This window comes from Lactuca serriola, chromosome 9 (assembly GCF_051521515.1).
Source record: "Lactuca serriola cultivar US96UC23 chromosome 9, Lser_US96UC23_V15, whole genome shotgun sequence".
In the NCBI taxonomy this organism is placed as follows: domain Eukaryota; kingdom Viridiplantae; phylum Streptophyta; class Magnoliopsida; order Asterales; family Asteraceae; genus Lactuca; species Lactuca serriola.
In genome coordinates, this window is record NC_136416.1 from 55121389 (window position 1) to 55139447 (window position 18059).

At 39.8% G+C, this 18059-nt stretch overlaps 1 protein-coding gene across 1 annotated transcript; it reads right to left on the bottom strand.

Moving 5' to 3' along the window:
• Nucleotides 1–634: 634 nt before the first annotated feature.
• On the bottom strand, nt 635–2136 carry LOC145075222 (peroxidase 64-like). The gene is made up of 4 exons (XM_079021524.1): nt 1867–2136; nt 1546–1734; nt 1295–1457; nt 635–1199 (listed from the first exon to the last, which is right to left on the bottom strand). The coding sequence occupies exons 1-4, from the start codon at nt 2086–2088 to the stop codon at nt 805–807; spliced, it is 969 nt and encodes a 322-aa protein (XP_078877650.1). The 5' UTR covers nt 2089–2136; the 3' UTR covers nt 635–804.
• Nucleotides 2137–18059: the final 15923 nt, after the last annotated feature.

Here is an 18059-nt window from a genome sequence, read left to right on the forward strand (position 1 = left end):
AGAAGAGAGGGGTGTAGTCTGATTCGACAATAATGAAGGAAGATGCGAGCTTCAAACACCTTCTTTGTGTTAATGGAGGCAAGGGTGGAGGTTCTTTTCCTTAACTGCCCTCGTCATCTTCTGCTTTGATTTTGAACACAGAAGCCATTCACAACTACCCCTTTTATCTGAAACCTAATCTTAATCTGAATCGATTTTTTACATGAAACCTAAATTTAAACCTGATCTGAATCGATTTCTTATCTGAAACGTATGCCTAAACTCGATCTGAATCATAAACCAAAATTACTCGATTCTCCACTGTAAACCCCCTCCAGGGAAGATGTATCCACTTCTGATCTGGCCATCGAACTTGATTTGCATAGCAGGTGTAGGTATTAGACTTTCAGAAGGAAGGTGTTGTTATGGTACCTGTTAGAAAAAGATGAAATCTGGATGTTTTGCTTAGGATGGTTTTCAGATGAAGATGAAGATGGAGAGGTTGGAATGATTTTTAAGGCTAACTCAAGAATAAACCACAAATTAAATTATGCAATGAAGTTTGATTTCATCTTATTTCACATCAGATATTGTTAATATTTGTTCCAGTTCAAGTTAATATAATACCAAAGAGAAATGAAAAAGATATCGAAGATTCATTAAACAATAACCATTATTATGCAAAACGTAATACAAATACATTTTTACACTTCAAAACAAATAATCCTTCAAACTCCAATAAAATAAAAATCAATCGAAAATCCAAACAATAACTCATATTAGAACCAATCAATCATCTTCTCTTTTCCGACCAATCTGGTTAATTCAGTTTACCACTCTACAATCAAGCCTAACCTCTTGGCCACCACTGATGCTGCTCATCTTGATCATGGACTTCACAAATGCTTTCTCAAATTCTTGTTTTGAGTTAGCAAACTTTGACACCAATGTTTTGGTATTTGCAGTAGTGACCAAGGATTGATCAGAGGAGAAAATACTCTTTCCTTGTAGAAGTAACTTATAATATCTGTTGTCAAAAGTAGTAGGTGTTGAATCAAGATTTGCACCCGCGTTTTTTGGAGTGTTTTGAGCTGGGCAAACACTCTTTAAACTAGCTGCAAAAGACGATTGCAATGTTGGGTCGACACTTTGTTTTGAAGCAAAGTTGTGTATTCTGTTTTGGAAGGATGAACAATGAGCAAACCCGAGTGTATGCCCTCCTGTACATTATAACATCCTTTAATTAATTAGAATCTTTAAATTCAACACTTTTTCGGTTTATAGACATTTTTATATCAAAATGTTGGTTAGTTACCTGAGAGTGCAACTAAATCATCCATGGAAAGACCTCTTTGAGCGAAATTTTGTTGCAACTGGGAAATGTTGAATGTTGGAGCTGGTAATTGTCGTGTTTCGGTTGACTTTGAAACTCTTCCATCTTTTCTTCCTTTTGGCACATCCCATGTGGGCCCTCCTGACTACATTCCAAAACCCGCATCTTAAGTGTTAACATCGAAGCATATTAAATTTGTAACATGTAATTTTGTTAAAAAGAAGATTACGTACGAGAGTGACTGCATCCCTTGCTGCTAAGGCTAAGATATCAGCACAAGAGACAGTTTTTGGACACAGAGCCTCTATTGCTTTTTTGGCATTATCAATTACATAAAATGCATGCAAAGATATGTTTGGAGGCCCGTCTTTCTCTGCTTTATTCTTTCCGGTTGAATTCAATAGCACCGAACCATCACACCCCTTCAAAAATTAATTAAAGATTTTGTTATCAATAAACAAACGAATTAAGAAAACGACAGTAAAGATCCTTCTTCTATATATGACATGAAAAAAGCATTCTATGGAGAGGTTAAGTGAGAGAAGAGTAATCACCCTGATGAAGCAGTCATGAAAATGCATTCTAAGAAGTGCAGCAGGAACTGTTCGATCATTTAACATGGCTTTCTTCACAACGCTTGTGATCGTTGATTCAACATTGGGGCATGTTTGATCGTAGTAATTAGAACTCAGTGCAAGGATTACATTAAGATTGGCTACTCCCAATAAAATGAGACTAAATAAAAATGAAAAGAAGGTGGTGCTCTTGGCTGCCATTGTTGAAAGCAAAGAGGTTTATCAATGGTGTCCGGAAGTGATGAAGAAGATAGCACAAAGGTCGGGTATATATGTAAGGTGAAAGGAGAAGGTAGGATTAGAGGGTCGTGCATGAAGGTGCTAGTAAATCAGGTGAGCTAAAATCTTTTGATATTTTAATAATGCTTCATACAAAAACAAGAGTCGTTGAAGGTTATATATATATATATATATATATATATATATATATATATATATATATATATATATATATATATATATATATATATATATATATATATATATATATATATATATATATATATATATATATATATATATATATATATATATATATATATATATATATATATATATGGGTTCAATTGAGAAAATAAAAAAAGGTTGAGAATGAGGGAATCATTCTCAGCCACTCATTTAATCTAAGCATAAAAAGACACGGTGGCAAACTTGTAAATATGATAACAACCTTCAATCTCAAAGTCGTATCTGTAGAGAATTAGATTACAGTTCAAACTCATTCATCATTCATCATCCAAATTTCTTCTCTAACCTTCAACAATCATCCAGATTTCTTCAATTAAATCATCATCAACATCATCCAGTGCTAATCAATCATCGATCTGCGTCAATAATATGTTTATCAACACGATTCAACAGTTAACAACAAAAATTCATTTTTGGTTCTTTTAATCCAACCTTCAATTATGCTTGAATACGATCAAATCTTCAACATCTACGATTAATTATACTCCCAGCGTCATTAGATCAACATCATCGATAATCAACAAAAAATCCACTTCATATCATTCATTCAACATCGATTATCAAATAAAACTTCAAAATTGAGGTTAGAAAAAGATCAAATCGTTTTTTTTTTTTGAAAAATTTCATATAATTCTCTATCAATCTACTATTTTGTAAGATTTAAATAGTCAAAGTATCATGTTTTTAACATTTTAAAAAAAGTTAAATTGTATGTACTCCAACTGTTTGATGAAATGCATAAACTAAATTACCACGTTATATTTATATATGAATAAGTTTTCTCACCTGAATCAATATATGATTATTAAAACAAAAAAACAAATATGCAAGTCTGTATGTTATTCATATGTGAATAATATATAAAAATTATATATATTTGTGAAAATACCTTGTAATATTCATATGTGAATATACTGTGTAATATTCATAAGTGAATATATCATATAATATTAAAAAATGAATATACTATATAATGTTCACATGTGATATACCATGTAATACTACGTAATATTCAGATATGAAAATATTATCTAATATTCATAAGTGAATATATCATCTAATATTCATAAGTGAATAAACTATGTAATATTTACAAGTGAATGTATCGTCTAATATTTAAATATCAATATACTATGTTTATTATATGTTATATTCATATATGAATGATACTTAAACTGTAAAAAAAAATTAATTATATATTTTTATTAATAAATGAATAACAAATGTACTGTAGCAAAAATCTGATGTATTTTTATTCACTTATGAATAACGATAGTTAAAAATATAAAAAAAATAAATTTTTTAGTTTATCTTAAAACTATATCAATATGGATGTCTATTAGTAGAGAATAAAAAATCATGAATTTTGGTGTATTTAAAATCATTTTTTGATAAAAATAGCTTCTTAAAAATTAAAAAAAAAACGAAAAAACTATGTTTTTATATATATATTAAGGTAATGATTATCATAGTTTAAGGAAACATGTTTTGTTGGAAAACACATGTTTATTCCTTTCCCATTTCCGCTGGACGGAGGTTTTTGCGGTAAAAATAAATGAGTTGCTGAGAATGATTCCCCCATTCTCAACCTTTTTTTTCTCAATTGAAGCCTCTTCTCCGTCTCTCTCTCTCTCTCTCTCTCTCTCTCTCTCTATATATATATATATATATATATATATATATATATATATATATATATATATATATATATATATATATATATATATATATATATAGCCCTAAATTATTTTGTTTTTACTAACTATTGTATGCCAGAATGCACAGATCTGCACCAACGGATGAAATTAATTTGACATGATTTGAGGTTGTATGATATTACAATGGGATAACATGTACGATATAATCACCCAAAATTTAGCAAAAAATGTATTTTGGAAAATTAACTACATTTATAAAAGGAAATTTTTGGATTTTTAGAGATAATTAATTCTCCTAATTTTAAAAATCTGAATTTTTAATTAATTTAATTTTAATTCTAATGGATGAAATTAATCAATGAACATGATTTGAATCCGAGGACCAAGGCTAAAAAATAACAACATTATAATATATTCTTATACATCCGAACTTAAATACAAATTCATACATATTTTTACAGATTAAAAGTCTTATACATTTTAATATAATTATACATATTCTAAAAGAATATCAACAAAAATGAATAAAATTCTTAAAAAATAACAACATTCTAAAATTGTGAGTATGATCAAACTTTATTCATTTTTCAAGTTATTTCTATTAGGTCTTCAACACATTCTTCCAGCCATTTCTATCACAAAATACAACAAAAACTAATAATGATTAAAAACATGTTACTTGCAATTAACTATCACTTTATATATTCTGGTAGAATACATAGAATATGACAAAATATATGGAAAAAGAATAATAGGCAATGCAAGAGAAATATCTATTCCAAAAAAAAAAATATATTAACATGTAAACAAAGATTCTAAAAGAATCATTAAATATAAAGTGTAGTTATCGTTTAATTCTGATAGAATATATATGCAATCACTATTTATAACATCATAAAATTACCCATTATTATTGTGTAACCAAAATATATTTAAAAAAAATTAACAAACATTCTTGAAGAATCATTAAACCTAAAGTGTAATTATCATTTTAAATTCTAACCGAGTGTATTCTAACATAATACACTATACAAAGCATAATGTATTCTTACAGAATCTACTATATTATGTATTTGATTTTCCTAAAAAATCAATATTCTATTAGAATACATTGGATAATAGTTTCTAACATAATACACTATACAAAGCATAATGTATTCTTAGAACACCAATTGGGTTTTCTTAGTGTGTTCAACAAATTAAAACCAAAATAAAAAATAATTGTGTTTAGTACAAATGATAAAATAAAAAATTACCTTGATCAGTGAAATGAAATTGTTGAATTAAAAGTAAAATCAAATTAATCTATATTAATGAATAATCGATCCACCAAGCATTACCTATTAAAGGGATATTAAATGGTGGATGTTGCCGACAATTGAACGACTAAGCCTTGAAAACATCTAAATGTAATAAAATATTGCTAAGCTCTTTACATAATAGTTTATACAAGAGCCATGAACCGATCATCGAGCCAAATCCTAATAGTAATGGGACGCAACTAATGAATTGAAAGGAACCTCTTTTCTGTGATTTGCTTGATTCTTCTGCACATTACACAAAGTTATTAGTGAGTAAGCTTTCGCACATTGCTGCTGCTCTACAAATTAATTAAACATACATAAAATAATACCAAGAAAGACAATCGATCTCACTCTTACTCGGATTGGAGGAAAACCTTAGAATTCTTGGGTTTGGAAGAATGTAGTTCATATACAATGTATACAGCTTCGATGATAACCCTAACCCATAACCATTTCTTTGATTGTTAGCTGCTAGGGAACCTAAATAACGCCTCAAAACCGAAACCCCAAGTTTATCATCTTGAGATTGATATGCTGAAGAATTTGTTAAAACCTGCAGTGATCTTCCACCATTTCCACCCCTCAGAACATTCTACCAAACCATTGAACAAGATTGATTAAAATAATAAACTCAGAAAGCCATGTACATACTTAAAACAAGAAAAACATGAGCAATTTATAGCTAGGGAAGAGAAGACTTACTCTTTAGCGAGACAATCGAGAGATTGAACGACCAAGCCTTTAACAAGCCCTAATTGACGATGGAGGATGCTGCTGGCAATTGTGATGAACTGGTTATGGGTTTCAACAAAAGGGGTCAATGATATATAGGGTTTTAAAACTGATTTTACTAAATTAAAGGGATATTTAATGGTTTAAATATTTACTATAATTAGATATAACCAAGATTACTATCATACCCTTATATTAATTAATAATGATTTAATTTTTCTAATTTCTGGTTGGTGCATTTAGGCACACAATATTTGTTGGAAACATTTGAACCTATCTCTCTCTCTCTCTCTCTCTCTCTATATATATATATATATATATATATATATATATATATATATATATATATATATATATATATATATATAATCTGTGGGAGCAGACAAAGCTTTAATTGTTGGATTTGGATTAGGTTTCTTGGCAGATTCTGTAGTGTTAAATAATTTTCAGTATGTATATACAGTCAAGGCAATCCTTCGCAGTAGAGCAAATAAATGAAGCATGTTATGTTGATGTCAAAGGCGACAGAGATGTGTTTGAGAGTTTAACAAAAAATCCAAAAGTTAGTTATGAAGTAAAACGCTTCTCTTACAAGGTAATAATCCTATTAATCTTTTTATGACATTAATTTTTGTAATTCCAAAAGTACTTTGATGGAGTTTATTGAAATAAAATTTGTTTTTATTTATTTGTCTACATCCGTTTGGTTCGAACATGCCATACACTGCTATACAGTTCATGGTTATGCATAAAGTGATAACTTTTGCTTTTGGGTCATCCAAGTCAGGTTAGTGTCAAAGTTTAAACTTTTAAAAGCATTTATCTTTCAAGTGTAGAGGGGGTATTATGGTTCGAATGACACAGTGAAAACCAGAACACTTGAAAATAAGCAATCTCGTACCAAGGGTAAAATTGACAAAACACTTCCAAAAGTGCCAAATAGTATTGCAACTGTAGGAAAATACCCGAATATAGGACACAAAAAAACGGTAAAGATTACACAGATGCATTATAAAAAGCTGTAAAACAAAGATACAAAGCTTAATATTTGTTGTACCAGTTATTAGTTTTCATTTTCATTGGGTGGGGGTTCAGGTCAGTTATAGTTGTCGATAGGTCAGTAAAAAAACATGTTAAAAATAGATTTTGTGTGTGTCGGGGGTGGGGTGGGGTAGATCTTTTCGCTACCATATAGAAACTTTCCAAAATAAATAAATAATCAAAAATAAACAAGTAGTCAAGAAAATAGAAACTTCATTATTGCAAATTTAACTTTATTTTTTGTATCAAAGTTACAAAGTGTAATTTTTGTTGTTTTTTAGGCCGATGTCAGTGAAAAGCAAGCTAAACTTGGTGATGGAGACTATTACTATGACATGTCATACTTGGTGCCTTATTCAACTTATCAGAACCTGCCACATGGTACATTTTTTGTAAATCAAACTAAATGATATAAATTTTATCACGTAAACTATCATAAAACTATAATACTAGCCAGTGATTAAACTTTTAATACACTTTATCAACGAACTGAAGATGCTGAAGGAGATGGGAATGAGTCTAATTCAACCATTTCTTCTGAGTCTGATGTTAATGGAGTTGTTAATGAAGAATCCCAAAGCCAAAACAACAAAAGATTAGAGATAAGAATGCTTGGGTGCTAATATGGTTGATGTTAATCTTGTCATTGTATGTATTAATAAAATGTTTCAACTTTAAGTGCTTACCTTTTAGCTTTATGATTCATAACTCTTGATTTTATTTTAAAATGTAAATACAAATGTAGCACCTGGTTCTTGGTACGTATCTTTTTATTAATATTTTGCATTTTGGCCTTGGACTCGGCGAGTTGAAGGACCAACTCGCCGAGTAGAAGCGGGATGAGACGCGAGGTTTAAGCTGTGGACTCGACGAGTCGGGTCCCGGACTCGGCGAGTAGGCCCTGTCTGGACAAAAACCCTAACCCAAGGGTTTGCACCCTATTTAAACACCTTAACTCGGCCTCCTTCGTCCCATTTGCTCCCATAAGACCCCCTATAGAAAACCCTAGCCGTTATTGAAGCAATCTAAGGCATTTGGAGTGATTTTGGTGCTTTTGTGACCCAAGGAAGGAAGGAAAAGCTTGAAGAATCAAGAGGAGGCCAGAAGGATCCGATTTTGAGCATCATTTGCAGTCTTCAGAAGGTATAAAGGCTATACATTGTTAGTTCATTTGTTAGATCCCATTTTGTGGAGATTTAGGGCTTTTCTAAGACATTTTGGTCACCAACCATGATTGCAAGCATGGTTTGGAGTTGATGTTTCGGATCTAGGTCCTTAGAGGGGTTACAAGGCAGAAAGGAGTGGTTCTTGCACTCAAAGAAGGCCCCATGCATTGAAAGAGCTTGTTTAAGGACCTTTTGAGCTCAAAGTCCCATGCAAACACGTAAAGGTTGTTACTTTACGCGCTAGATCGATTGTAGAAGTATAGATCTATCTTTTGATCAAGGGTTGTACATCAGAAATCGAAGATTTAGTGGGTGGATATGACCAACTCGACGAGTCCATTCTTGGACTCGGCGAGTCCTACGCTTCTGTCCCATATCAGTTGAGGGTCATAAGGACCCAGTTGAGTGTGGAAAGGCTTTAGGGGGTCCCGGGGAGTGACCCAACGTTCTGGACTAAGCCATTGTTCTGGAAGTTCATGGGACTCGGCGAGTGCATGAGCAGACTCGGCAAGTCCAAGGCAATCTTCTTAAGGATGAAGATGAACTCGACGAGTTGTTCATACAACTCGGCGAGTCATGGACAGGACCTGTGTATCAGTTGAAGATGGACTCGACGAGTTGTTCATACAACTCGGTGAGTCGGATGAGGATTCAGTCGATGTTCATTTTGAACGAAAACTCGTCGAGTCATCGCCTAACTCGACGAGTAGAGACACGTATAAGGACAAATGGAAGGATAGGGACTCGACGAGTCAGGTCAACTAGAAGTTGACTTTGACTTTGATTTGGTCAGGGGTAAAATGATCATTTTACCCTAAGAGCAGTTAGCAGTGTATGACTAAGTGTTTTGTGGGAATTATAGCCGGAGGATTTCCGGAGTAGCAGCGACATCAGTCAGAGGATTCCCACACAGATCAGCAGCTACTACGAGGTGAGTTACCTTCCAGTAGCAGTGGGTCTACGGACACAATGCTGGCCCACCATTAGGAGTTGTATGTTAGATGATTTTCTTTGTGATATCATCTAGGTTTGCTACTACCTGATATGTTATATGTTGGCATGATATGTTATATGTGATAGTAGTAGAGTTTGGTTGTTAGGACCGAAGGGTAGGTCAGACACCCCAGATATGTCAGATAATATGTGCTGATATGTTTATATGCTGGCATGATATGTTATATGTGATAGCGGTAGTAGGAGGGGAATAGTCCCCAAGTTCGGTTGTTAGGACCGAAGGGTAGTTCGGACATCCCAGATATGTCTGATAGTATGTTTATGTTACGAAATATGTGATAGTAGCAGTAAGCGGTGGAATAGTCCCCGAGGGTCGGTTGTTAGGACCGACGGGTAGGTCAGCACTCCAGAATGGATTGACATGGGTAGGACGGCACCCCAGAATGGCCGCATGGGTAGGTCAGCACCCAAGAATGGCCGTACCGGGTAGGTCGGGCACCCCAGAATTGCCCGGCAGTATGTATGCTATGTGATTGTATGGGTTGTGGTACGATGAGGGAACTCACTAAGCTTTGTGCTTACAATTTACAGTTTTGGTTTCAGGTACCTCTTCAGCGAAGAGGAAGAAGTTGGCGCGGTAGCGGCACATCATACACACACTCTTTGTTTTCCGCACTATGAGTTATTTAGGGATTTGTACTTTGACATTATTATGTTTTTACGATTCGGTTTTCAGATACGATAGATGTTTTTATTAAATGATATGATCTGATGATATTTTGCTACAAATGTTTTGCAAATCACTTAATCAAAAATGAAATTTTTGGACGTGAAAATTGGGTCGTTACAAGTTGGTATCAGAGCCATGGTTTGAGGGATTCGGACACATCTTCGGGGGTGTCTGGACTCAAACCAAGGGATTAAAAGATTTTTACAAGGAAAATGACTTTTTAAAAGCTAAGATAAAAGAGTTTTGAGAAGGAAAAAGTGTGTGATGTGCGCAATCGGCCGAGCTCAAGTAAGTATTCCCCATAGTACCCATACCAGTTATCTTATGTTTATCAGTTTTAGTAGAACAGCATGCTAGAATAGGACTAAGGATCTAGGAATGATGCCTTATGTGTCTGCTTTATGTGCTTCAGCTTATGAGAATTGCATGCTAGTATTGAGTAGACAGTAGTAGGATAGCCTGTTTAGGTTATGCTTGGTAGTATGAGCTCAGCATTATATGCTAGTTCAGCTTCTCATTATGAGGACAAATTTGCTTGAGTAGTTTTCCTACGTCCGAATACTGCTTGCTTTGTGCTTTGTGGGGCTCTGAGTGATGGAAGTTAGCCATTAGGTGAATATGTCATCTCAAAGGTGATCAGGGTCGAATAATCTTAGAGTGCTGGATTTGGCCCTATTGCGCAGCTCTTGTCTGAGTCTAACCGTTGTAGGGACGAGTCTATTACTCAAAGGATTATCTGAGCCTCTTCACATGTGATGGTATTCAGGTAAAGGCTAATTGGCATTACAAGGAGCTTTCAGCAGCTGAGGACTGGTTTGGGGTGGAATTAGATATTTTCCCTAGGGTAAGCCTAGAATGGGAATAGCAGAGGATCAGCAGTGGTAAAGGGGATTTGGTGGAGTCAAGGCAGTCCTTGGGGAAGGTACGGATAGATGTGGAAGGTAGTATGGGTCTGTAATACTGAAAGCAGAGGATCCGTACCTAAATTGAGGAAGGCTGAGACAAAACCAGGGAACTTGTAGTGGATGTGATCCCTCGAGATGTATCGGTATCACTAACGGTTGGTATTATGTTTTGAAATATGGTGGTACTACGACAGAGGCCAGTAGTTGGCAATTCAGGAGAGGGATCGGGTTCGGGATCAGGTTCCGAGCCAGTAGATGAGAGGCTACGCGAGTTCATCGCGTCAGAGATCACCAGAGGCATCCTTGAATCGACCCCCATCATCTTCGGGTCGATCAAGGAAGGGATAGTTGAGTTGATGGAGGATCGCCTTAGGGCGTTCAGGAGTGATATGGTATCTGGCCAGTCAGGATCCCGCACACTGTCCTTTAAGGACTTCAGGGGCAGTGGTGCACCAGATTTCCACAGGGCGAAGGACCCCATTGCTGCCAGACGATGGATTGCGGACATTGAGTCCGCGCAGCTGACCAGCTTCTGCCCCGAGGGGTCGAAGGTACGATTTGCAGCAGGGTGTTTGAGGGACTGGACCAGGGATTGATGGGAGTCGGTTGGGGACTATCTGGGAGCCTCAGTTGTTGAAGCTATGACATGGTCAGATGTTGTGACCCGGTTCCGAGCAGATTTTGCGCCAGCTGTAGAGCTTCAGCATCTGGCCAGGGAGTTTTTGGACATGAGACAGACTACGGAGACTGTGGCGGAGATCACCACCAAGTTCTGGGAGAGGGCGTTGTTGGTTCCCCAGTATGCGGGAGATGAGGATATGAGAAGGACCCACTACCACGACATGCTACGGGCCGACATTCTGGAGCATATTAGTTTTTCAGCGTGCCCTACCCTGGATTCCATGATTGCCAGGGCAAGGGAGAGGGAGATTGATCTGGAGCATGTCAGGAAAAGAAAGATAGAGGAGGGTCAGACGACTGGGGCTTCGGGGAAGAAGCCCAATGGATCAGACGGTTGGCCGAAAGGACAGTCAGGACCGGGCCGCTGCAGGATATGCGGCAGGCCACATGAGAGAGCATCTAGATTGGGATCGTCGGGCTTCTACAAGTGCAGCAAGACGGGGAATTTCACCAGGGATTGTACTGCCCCTGCACCGGTTATTCAGACGTCTGAGTTGCTAAGTTTCCACTGCAACAAGAAGGGCCACAAGAAGGCCAATTGCCCCCAGTTGACAGCAACATCAACGCCAGTGAAGGCACCAGCTCTAGCAACCCTGCGGATCACTGATGGCCGGCAGGGCAAGGCAGAGGCTCAAGTGGTGAGGAGCCGGGCATTCCAGTTGACTACTGAGGAAGCACGCACTTCACCTGATGTGGTGACGGGTATGATTTCTTATCTTTATGCTTTATGATGCGCTGCTGTGATTTAGATATGTTATGCATGTGCTCTGTTTAGGACCGTTCCATGTGAATGGTATCCCAGTTCAGGTACTATTTGATTCGGGGGCTACCCGATCATTTGTCTCTCTTGCGCTTAGCAAGAAGTTTTATGAGTCTTCAAGCATGTTGGATTTCCCTTTAGAGGTAGAGATTGCAGATGACCGATCAGTGCGGGCATCGACGGTATTCCAAGACTGTGCTGAGATTATTTGAGGAGCGTTATCTAGTGGACCTGGTTCCTATTCCGTTGAGAGGGAACAAGGTGATTATAGGCATGGATTGGTTGAGCCCTAATGGGACAGTGATAGATTGCGCACGGCAGCTGGTTCGGATCAGGACCCCAAGTGGGGGAGAGTTGGTAGTTCAGGGCGAGAGGCCACAACAAGGACCAACGGTATGTTCAGCAGCGAGAGCTAGGCGTTACCTTCAGCAGGGTTGCGCATGATATGTCGCTTATGTTATGGATACCTGGGAGGTGGGTAAGGAGACAGTGGGCGATGTGCACGTAGTGCGAGAGTTTACGTATGTATTCCCCCTGGAGTTTCCAGGGATACATTCGGAGATGCAGGTGGAGTTCAAGATCAACCTAGTCTCTAGTGCGGCTCCGATAGCCAAGGCACCGTATCGGTTGGCTCCTCCTGAGATGCAGGAGTTGTCTACACAGCTGCAGGAGCTGTTAGACAAGGGATTCATTAGACCGAGTAGCTCTCCCTGGGGAGCCCCGATTCTGTTTGTGAGGAAGAAGGACGGGTCGCATCGGATGTGTATAGATTACCGGGAGCTGAACAAGGTAACGGTGAAGAACCGTTACCCACTCTCGAGGATTGATGACCTCTTTGACCAGCTACATGGAGCATCATGGTTCTCTAATATTGATCTGCATTCAGGATATCATCAGATGAGGGTCAGAGAGGAGGATGTGCAGAAGACTGCGTTTCGGACGCGCTATGGCCACTACGAGTTTGTGGTCATGCCCTTCGGGCTCACCAATGCTCCTGTCGCGTTCATGGACCTCATGAACCGCGTTTGTAGACCGATGTTAGACCGATCTGTGATAGTGTTTATTGATGATATCTTGGTTTACTCCAAGACACAGGAGGAGCACAAGGATCATCTGCGAGAGGTTCTGGAGACTTTGAGGAGGGAAAACTTGTATGCTAAGTTCTCCAAGCGTGAGTTCTGGTTGCGCGAGGTGCAGTTCCTAGGGCATCTCGTCAACCAGAACGGGATCTCAGTGGACCCAGCCAATGTAGAGGCCGTGATGAGATGGGAGGTTCCGAAGTCTCCATCCGAGATTCGGAGTTTCCTAGGATTAGCCGGCTACTATTGGAGATTCATCCAGGATTTCTCCAAGATAGCCGTGCCCCTGACCAGATTAACAAGGAAGGTCGTGGTCTTTCGTTGGGGGCCTGAACAGCAGGCTGCATTCGAGACACTGAGGCAGAGATTGTGCGAGGCGCCAATCTTAGCCTTGCCAGAGGGCATGGAGAATTTTGTTGTGTACTGTGATGCGTCCATCTCAGGTTTGGGCACAGTATTGATGCAGAGAGGGCACGTCATCGCCTACGCATCGAGGGAGTTGAAGCCTCATGAGGCGAACTACCCGACACATGATTTGGAGTTGGGGGCTGTTGTATTCGCCCTCAAGATTTGGCGTCATGACCTCTATGGGGTTCGTTGTACCATCTACACGGACCATAAGAGTTTGAGGTACCTCATGGATCAACCGAATCTAAACATGAGGCAGCGTCGGTGGATGGACGTGGTAAAGGATTAGGATTGCAAGATCCTTTATCACCCGGGTAAGGCCAATGTGGTGGCCGACGCACTTAGCCTCAAGGCAGCGCCGATCAGGTATATATGCTTAAGGATGACAGTGGTGACTCCGCTGTTGGAGCAAATTCGGGAGGCCTAATAGGAGGCCATGAAGGAGGAACATCGGAAGAGCGAGCGGATCATGGGGCAGGTTTCCTCCTTCAACTATGACAGCCGAGGATTACTGACACTAAACCATAGGGTGTGGGTGCCATACCACGGGGGTGTGCACCATGTTCTGATGGAGGAGGCGCACAAATCTTGGTTCTCCATTCATCCCCAGGCAACGAAGATGTATAGGGATCTTCGTCTGGACTATTGGTGTCCCTGCATGAAGCAGGATGTGGCATGGTTCGTGGAGCGGTGCTTGACCTACAGAAAGGTCAAGACTGAGCATCAGAGACCTCACGACAAGATGCAGCAGTTGGATATTCTGTTGTGGAAATGGGAAGACATCACGATGGATTTTATCACCAAGCTTCCCAGGACCGCGCGGGGAGTCGATTCGATCTGGGTCATCGTCGATCGATTGACCAAGAGCGCCCATTATATCCCGATTCAGGAGAGCATCTCGGCCGAGAAGTTGGCCGACATCTATATCCGGGAGGTGGTGGTGCGGCACGGTGTGCCAGTTTCTATGATTTCAGACAGGGATGTGCGGTTCACTTCCAGGTTTTGGAGGAAGTTTCATGACGAGTTGGGTACTCGTCTGCATTTTAGCACCGCCTTGCACCTGCAGACGGATGGCCAGAGCGAGCGGACCATCCAGACCCTGGAGGATACGCTGCGGGCATGCGTATTAGACTTCGTAGGTAGTTGGGATACCTACCTTCCATTGGCAGAGTTCTCCTATAACAATAGTTATCATTCGAGCATTGATCGTCCTCCCTTCGAGATGCTATATGGGAGGAAGTGCAGGACCCCGATATGTTGGCGCGAGGTTGGCCAGAGGGTAATGGGGAGCACTGAGGTAGTGCTCAAGACGACAGAGAAGATTCAACAGGTCCGGAGCAGGCTTCAGACTGCTCAGAGTCGGCAAAAAAGCTATGCCGATAAGCGTCGATCAGACTTGGAGTGCCAAGTTTGGGATATGGTTCTCCTGAAAGTGTCGCCATGGAAAGGCGTTATTCGATTCAGGAAACGGGGCAAGTTGGGCCCCCAGGTACATCAGACCGTTTAGGGTTAAAGCCCGGGTGGGCAAGGTGGCTTATAGGCTAGATTTGCCAGCCGAACTCAGTCAGATACATGACACTTTCCATGTTTCTCAACTGCAAAAGTGCCTGGTGGACGCCTCAGCAGTGGTACCCTTGGAGGACGTTCAGGTTGATGACAGTCTGAACTACATTGAGAGACCGGTGGCAATCCTCGACCGGAAGTCGAAGGATTTGAGGAACAAAAGAGTGGAACTCATGAAGGTGCAATGGCAGCACCGGAACGGGCCGGAATGGACTTGGGAGCCGGCGGACGAGATGATGGAGCATTACCCCGAACTGTTTCAGGATCGAGCACCAAACTTCGAGGACGAAGTCTAAAATAAGTGGGGAAGATTTGTAGCACCTGGTTCTTGGTACGTATTCTTTTATTAATATTTTTTTCATTTTGGCCTTGGACTCGGTGAGTTGAAGGACCAACTCGCCAAGTAGAAGCGGGATGAGACGCGGGGTTTAAGTTGTGGACTCGACGAGTCGGGTCCCGGACTCGACGAGTAGGCCCTGTCTAGACAAAAACCCTAACCCGAGGTTTTGCACCCTATTTAAACACCTTAACTTGGCCTCCTTCATCCCATTTGCTCCCATAAGACCCCCTATAGAAAACCCTAGCCGTTATTGAAGCAATCTAAGGCATTTGGAGTGATTTTGGTGCTTTTGTGACCCAAGGAAGGAAGGAAAAGCTTGAAGGATCAAGAGGAGGCTAGAAGGATCCGATTTTGAGCATCATTTGCAGTCTTCAGAAGGTATAAAGTCTATACCTTGTTAGTTCATTTGTTAGATGCCATTTTGTGGAGTTTTAGGGCTTTTCTAAGACATTTTGGTCACCAACCATGATTACAAGCATGGTTTGGAGTTGATGTTTCGGATCTAGGTCCTTAGAGGGGTTACAAGGCAGAAAGGAGTGGCTCTTGCACTCAAAGAAGGCCCCATGCATTGAAAGAGCTTGTTTAAGGACCTTTTGAGATCAAAGTCCCATGCAAACACGTAAAGGTTGTTACTTTACGCGCTAGATCGATTGTAGAAGCATAGATCTATCTTTTGATCAAGGGTTGTACATCAGAACTCGAAGATTTAGTGGGTGGATATGACCAACTCGACGAGTCCATTCTTGGACTCGGCGAGTCCTACGCTTCTGTCCCATATCAGTTAAGGGTCATAAGGACCCAGTTGAGTGTGGAAAGGCTTTAGGGGGTCCCGGGGAGTGACCCAACGTTCTGGACTAAGCCATTGTTCTGGAAGTTCATGGGACTCGGCGAGTGAATGAGCAGACTCGGCAAGTCCAAGGCAATCTTCTTAAGGATGAAGATGAACTTGACGAGTTGTTCATACAACTCGGCGAGTCAAGGACAGGACCTGTGTATCAGTTGAAGATGGACTCGACGAGTTGTTCATACAACTCGGTGAGTCGGATGAGGATTCAGTCGATGTTCATTTTGAACGAAAACTCGTCGAGTCATCGCCTAACTCGATGAGTAGAGATGCGTATAAGGACAAATGGAAGGATAGGGACTCGACGATTTGGCGAGCCAACTCGGCGAGTCAGGTCAACTAGAAGTTGACTTTGACTTTGATATGGTCAGGGGTAAACTGGTCATTTTACCTTAAGAGCAGTTAGCAGTGTATGACTAAGTGTTTTGTGGGAATTATAGCCGAAGGATTTCCGGAGCAGCAACGACAGCAGTCAGAGGATTCCCATGTATATCAGCAGCTACTACGAGGTGAGTTACCTTCCAGTAGCGGTGGGTCTAAGGACACAATGCCGTCCCACCAGTAGGAGTTGTATGTTAGATGATTGTCTTTGTGATATCATCTAGGTTTGCTACTACCTGATATGTTATATGTTGGCATGATATGTTATATGTGAGAGTAGTAGAGTTCGGTTGTTAGGACTGAAGGGTAGGTCAGACACCCCAGATATGTCAGATAATATGTGCTCATATGTTTATATGCTGGCATGATATGTTATATGTGATAGCGGTAGTAGGAGGGGAATAGTCCCCAAGTTCGGTTGTTAGGACCGAAGGGTAGTTCGGACATCCCAGATATGTCTGATAGTATGTTTATGTTACGAAATATGTGATAGTAGCAGTAAGGGGTGGAATAGTCCCCGAGGGTCAGTTGTTAGGACCGACGGGTAGGTCAGCACTCCAGAATGGTTTGACATGGGTAGGACGGCACCCCAGAATGGCCGCATGGGTAGGTCGGCACCCCAGAATGGCCGTACCGGGTAGGTCGGGCACCCTAGAATTGCCCGGCAGTATGTATGCTATGTGATTGTATGGGTTGTGGTACGATGGGGGAACTCACTAAGCTTTGTGCTTACAGTTTACATTTTTGGTTTCAGGCACCTCTTCAGCGAAGAGGAAGGAGCTGGCGCGGTAGCGGCACATCATACACACACTCTTTGTTTTCTGCACTATGAGTTATTTTGGGATTTGTACTCTAACATTATTATGTTTTTACGATTCGGTTTTCAGATACGAGAGATGTTTTTATTAAATGATATGATCGGATGATATTTTGTTACAAGTGTTTTGCAAATCACTTAATCAAAAATGAAATTTTTGGATGTGAAAATTGGGTCGATACAACAAAGGTGGGGTGTTGATTTGGTTATATAGTTAGGGAAAACCTCTTACTAATAATGTACAATAAGATCCCCTTAATATCAATGTATTACAATTTTTTGACATGATGTTATTGGATGAAATTGATTGTTTTGGCATATATTTGTTTCTATATTTTTGT

What these genes read in the sequence shown, in the direction of transcription:
- LOC145075222 (XM_079021524.1), bottom strand. Translation starts at nt 2,088, where the DNA reads ATGGCAGCCAAGAGCACCACCTTCTTTTCATTTTTATTTAGTCTCATT. An exon ending in TTCATGACTGCTTCATCAGG is followed by an intron (nt 1,735 to 1,866) that starts GTGATTACTCTT and finishes TAATTTTTGAAG; the next exon opens with GGGTGTGATGGTTCGGTGCT. An exon ending in TGATTTAGTTGCACTCTCAG is followed by an intron (nt 1,200 to 1,294) that starts GTAACTAACCAA and finishes TATAATGTACAG; the next exon opens with GAGGGCATACACTCGGGTTT.